The sequence below is a fragment of the Zingiber officinale genome, chromosome 7A (genome assembly GCF_018446385.1).
Source record: "Zingiber officinale cultivar Zhangliang chromosome 7A, Zo_v1.1, whole genome shotgun sequence".
Lineage (NCBI taxonomy): Eukaryota > Viridiplantae > Streptophyta > Magnoliopsida > Zingiberales > Zingiberaceae > Zingiber > Zingiber officinale.
Window position 1 is genome coordinate 100,222,627 of NC_055998.1, and position 4,610 is coordinate 100,227,236.

Below are 4,610 nucleotides of genomic sequence, written 5' to 3' on the forward strand. Positions count from 1 at the left end.
ATCCTGTATACTTGTAACTCAAGTGAGATCCAACGTATTAACCTAAACTTAAATAATTATTAATCATTGAAACTTCTTATACAGGGTATGATTACGCCAACACTCATACCATCCTTCAATAATATATTGTATGCAATCTATTAGCCCCACGAGCATAGCCAAATTGGTATTTAGGTGATATATTATCATATGAGAGTAGGGATAGAATCCCTGAGGGAATAATTAATAAATTCTCTCTCACCTAAAGGGGTCGCTTAAACACATTAAAACTTCTCGATCAACCTAATTGCTTGGGGGCATAATTTCACTAACAAACTTTCCTTTTTATATTCGAAAAACTATTTAAGTTAGAGGAAATCAACACGAAATAAAAATGCCAATTGTACAAAAATTAGGCTCTTGTGTCAGGATTTTTTTTTTCATTCTTAGGAGATGGGGTTTACTAACTTAAATCTACCCTTTCTTCAACTTTGATACACATAAAACTTTTTTGATAAACACAATAACCATATGAAAATGACCACAAAAATATGAAAGATATAATATTGCTTCTAGTGTTGTCACAATACCTACGAAAACATTAGGAGAATTTGTCGTCTTTTGTGGCTATTGAAAGAAAACTCATAAAAAGAAAATGCAGTGCAAAAGTTTTCTCTTTCAAATTAGTCTCTTTATGACAATTGTTGGACATAATTAAAGTCATGCACATTGAACTTATAAGCAAAACTTCATGTTCATGGGCTTTTGACATACCATAAAATCTCAAACTTAGAGATCTTATCTAAAATATATTTGAGAGATAGGTTTATGAAACGAGGTGTTCTATTTTCCAAAATATATCCAACTAATTAAATTCCAAGGATGTTGCACTCATCTTAGGACTAAACCATGGAGTGATACTTTTTATACATGTAAATGTTACTACTAATTTTGAAGATAGTCCAGGTTCAAGGAAGGAGATGGATGCAAAGCCGAAGTAATTTTGCAATGAAGCAAAGGAGGAAGACGTCATTTTGTATTATAAATTTTGTATAGTATAATATTTCGTTTGTGTTTTTTCCAGCAGTGTTCCAATATTATTAACATTATCACTTATAGACTATGCATTAGGCGGTGACTTTGTTCAACTTCATGGCATTTGAGATCGAAAGCAATTGGTGTTATTCTCACAAAGAGACCCAAACCATCACAAAAGTCTTTATTTAGCTCTAAGTTCGTAGTTGTAGTTGTTAGTTTCAGGAAACAAGTAATCCATATGGAGGATTTTCTAAATTTCAATTTAATCGGTCTTGATCATTCCGCTGCAGTTCCAGATCAAAGAACCCAATAGCTTATAGTTAATTATATACAATATACTTAGATGGTAGGAGCCTGTGTTTTCTTTCTTCTAGCGTTCATCATCATAAAACCATTTAGAACAGCACAACAGGAACAAGAAAAAGGAATGCAAGAATTTATTCGTACTCAACAGGTATAATAATTAAGAAAAAGAAAATGGAAAAATTTTTAAGCGAACAAATTAAAAGGGTAGCAATGGTCGGCACGGGCGGCCATGAATGTAAGTAAAAGCAGGAATCCGATATGAAATCCTCGATCGTCTGCTAGTACAAAGGCAGAGAGCACTCAGGAGGCATCGCCCCTTTGAATCTCTTGCTATCCCGGCAGTAATCGTAGATCATGTATTTGTTTCTCACCCACATAAGCTGGCCCTGCTGCGCGTAGTTCAGCCTGCTGTAGGCTGGAGCCGTCCACCAGTTGGCAGGGGTGTTGGCCGAGCACTGCGAAGTGCTGCCCTGCGAATACCACGGACAAATCCTCAGATTCACCTGCTGGTATCTCGCCGCAAACGGAGCCCTCTTCCAGTCGATCTTCACCCGCCCGCCCTGCGTCGCCCAGCTGTCGCCATTCCAAATGCTGGAGTAGGCCTTCATCGCTTGCTGGTTCGGATACGCAACTCCATACTTTTGGTAGTTTCTGAAAAGCCGAATAGGGATGCTATCGATCAACCACCTGCCACGATATATAATATATACACTCCGTCGGTTAATGATTCTCTGATCATTGCAAGCTTGAGGAAAGACAGAGAGAGAGACAGAGAGGTTACACGATTTGGGTGGGATTCCAGTGAATGGTGTAGTTGTGAAAGGCCGCAGTTGGGTCGAACCAAAGATAAAACTGCTGTTCCCTTCTTCCTACCCCTCGAGCCCAGATGTTGGTGTGGACGATGTAAGGCTGCCCCGATACGTTACCAAGGAACTCGAAATCGATCTCGTCGTGCTTGTCTCCGGTCGAAGACACCTGCAACGTCATGAACCATTAATTCTGAAATTAGCATATGTTAGTTAATTATTAGCCTTGTAATTAATTAATTAATTAATGTACATAGGACTTACATAATATGTAGTCACAGTGCCAGCAGAATTTCCTTGGACGAGCTTAATTTGCATCTCGACGCTTCCGAACATAAACTGCTTCCTCGTTTTGATCCCACAGCCTGAAAACATCGTGCCGTGCCAAATAATATAGCAGCAGTTATGTACTTTAATTTAATAATATGAACTGTAGTTTGAATAATATTAACTGCATGTATTAATGGTAAGTAATCAGTTCATAAATCTAAATGATTAAATTGATTTTTTTTAAATAAATCAAAGTGATGGAACAAACAGATCTTAAATTGATTACCCAATTTACCGAACATTTCTTATCAGTTTATTGGATTAATTAAATCGGATTAATTTATTAGTCCAGTTGCGTTCGATTTACATAGATCAGTCAACAACTGATTATGGTTTAATAGATTTAACTGATTTATAAAATTTAAAATTGAAATCCAATCAAATAAATAATAAAAACTGATTTTTTTAAAAAACATTAAATTAAATTAAAATTGAACTTCCGGATTGGTTAATTTCGATTTAACTAATATGTTACGCTAAATAAATACCTGAGGCGTTGTTGAGGTTAAGCGCCAAGTTTGTTCCATTGTTCCACACGGCCAAGTTGCGAGGTCCCCAGTAGCAGACCATGTCTCTGTAGAAGTTGAAGTCTGCGAGGGCTTGCCCCATGGCCACGAGAAGAACAAATCCGAAGACTAAATTGCCCAGGATTTTCGCCATTGCCAGTCCCTCGACTCTTGTGTCTATGAAATTTAGTTCGAGGAATAACCATGAATGGACCAATACTTATAGGCCGCTGCTTGAAAATTTCTGATTCTTTTCGTCAAAAAAAACATAAAACAAAAGTTTTAAACTTGCAATCCAGTTCATCTTTGCATTTCTTTTGCCCAGCTAAGTCGGTTCCACTAACGCGGATTTGGGAGAGATGTGCCTTCCACTAATGTGTTAATCTTCTGATATATAGTGCATATTAAAGTTAATAATGGCTGGCTACTTCTATTGATAGTAGTTTTTAGGTTAAATTGCAATATTTCATATTTATGCTGACAAAGTGATATATTCTTAAAATTATGAGCCAAAGGTAGGAAAATAGTCTGCAGAGCAGAAATACAGAGTCATGGGCTCTTGAAGGCCAGTTGGTGCACTATCTTAAATTAATAATTATACTATCTTAAATTAAATTTGTAGTTGAATGAATGAGAAAATAATATTCAAAACTATTTGAGTGATGAATAAATTGAGATATTCATTGGTCAAGTTATTTAAATTGTTAATTTTTATAGTTAGTTTAAACTTTTAAACTAACTATAAAAATTAATTAAAAATTAGGATTTTTTTGGTTAGAAAAGTCTATTTCTTTTATAAAGAATGGACCATATTCTCAAACTATAAAAATGAATTAGTATTTTCACCCTTTCGAGTTAATGCAATTTGTAATTTCTTCTTTTCTGGGTGAGAATCATATTCTTGTTAGTATTATTGTCCTTCACTGAGAAAAATTTGACTCTTGACAATTTGTGGATCTTTTCTTCTTAGATCGTCTTTTACAGCATAGAAAATAATTACTTCGTAACCCTATATATTAACTTTGAGATATCTTTTTTTAATCGTTCTATCTAATGAGTAAGGAAACATTTAAATTTGTTGTACGATAAGAGTGAGATTCATGTCTTTATTAGAATTATATAATATGAAGGGGTTACAATGATGTTGATTCTGTAAAATATTTTAACTCTGAAATATCTTATTTTGATCGTCCTTTTCAACTAGTAAGAAAATAAGTATGTAAAATATTTTGACGATGAATGTTTGATTTTTTTTTTGTATAAAGGGTCATGTGTTAGGTCTGGTGGCTAGCACATGAGGTGTTGTCACAATGAGGTATGAGATTCGAATTTCGGCAAAACCGAGGTAAATACCTCCCTTATGTGCTAGTCACTATTCCAAAGGCTAGTAACCACCCGTGATTTATCTCTTCCGTGTTCGCCTTGATACGGATTGACGGGGGCACTAGGGGCGAGCGTATTCGCCTTTTGCCACAATGTGTTAAGGTAATATCCCTTGTAATTTATCTTTCTATATTTAATCATCGAGAGGTCGATGATAATAAATCATTTGAAATGAGCGTTATGATCATATGTGCCTCTAATAGTATATTCCCGAGATTATGGTGTCGTGGTAGGATATCCAGGGGCGGTCCTGAGACAAATT

At 35.4% G+C, this 4,610-nt stretch overlaps 1 protein-coding gene across 1 annotated transcript; it reads right to left on the reverse strand.

The window, feature by feature from the left end:
- Window positions 1-1,428: 1,428 nt before the first annotated feature.
- Window positions 1,429-3,152, reverse strand: LOC122001910 (probable xyloglucan endotransglucosylase/hydrolase protein 26). Its single transcript, XM_042556892.1, has 4 exons — window positions 2,948-3,152; window positions 2,394-2,494; window positions 2,105-2,298; window positions 1,429-2,010 (listed from the first exon to the last, which is right to left on the reverse strand). Exons 1-4 carry the CDS (start codon window positions 3,117-3,119, stop codon window positions 1,602-1,604), a joined length of 876 nt encoding a protein of 291 aa, XP_042412826.1. The 5' UTR covers window positions 3,120-3,152; the 3' UTR covers window positions 1,429-1,601.
- Window positions 3,153-4,610: the final 1,458 nt, after the last annotated feature.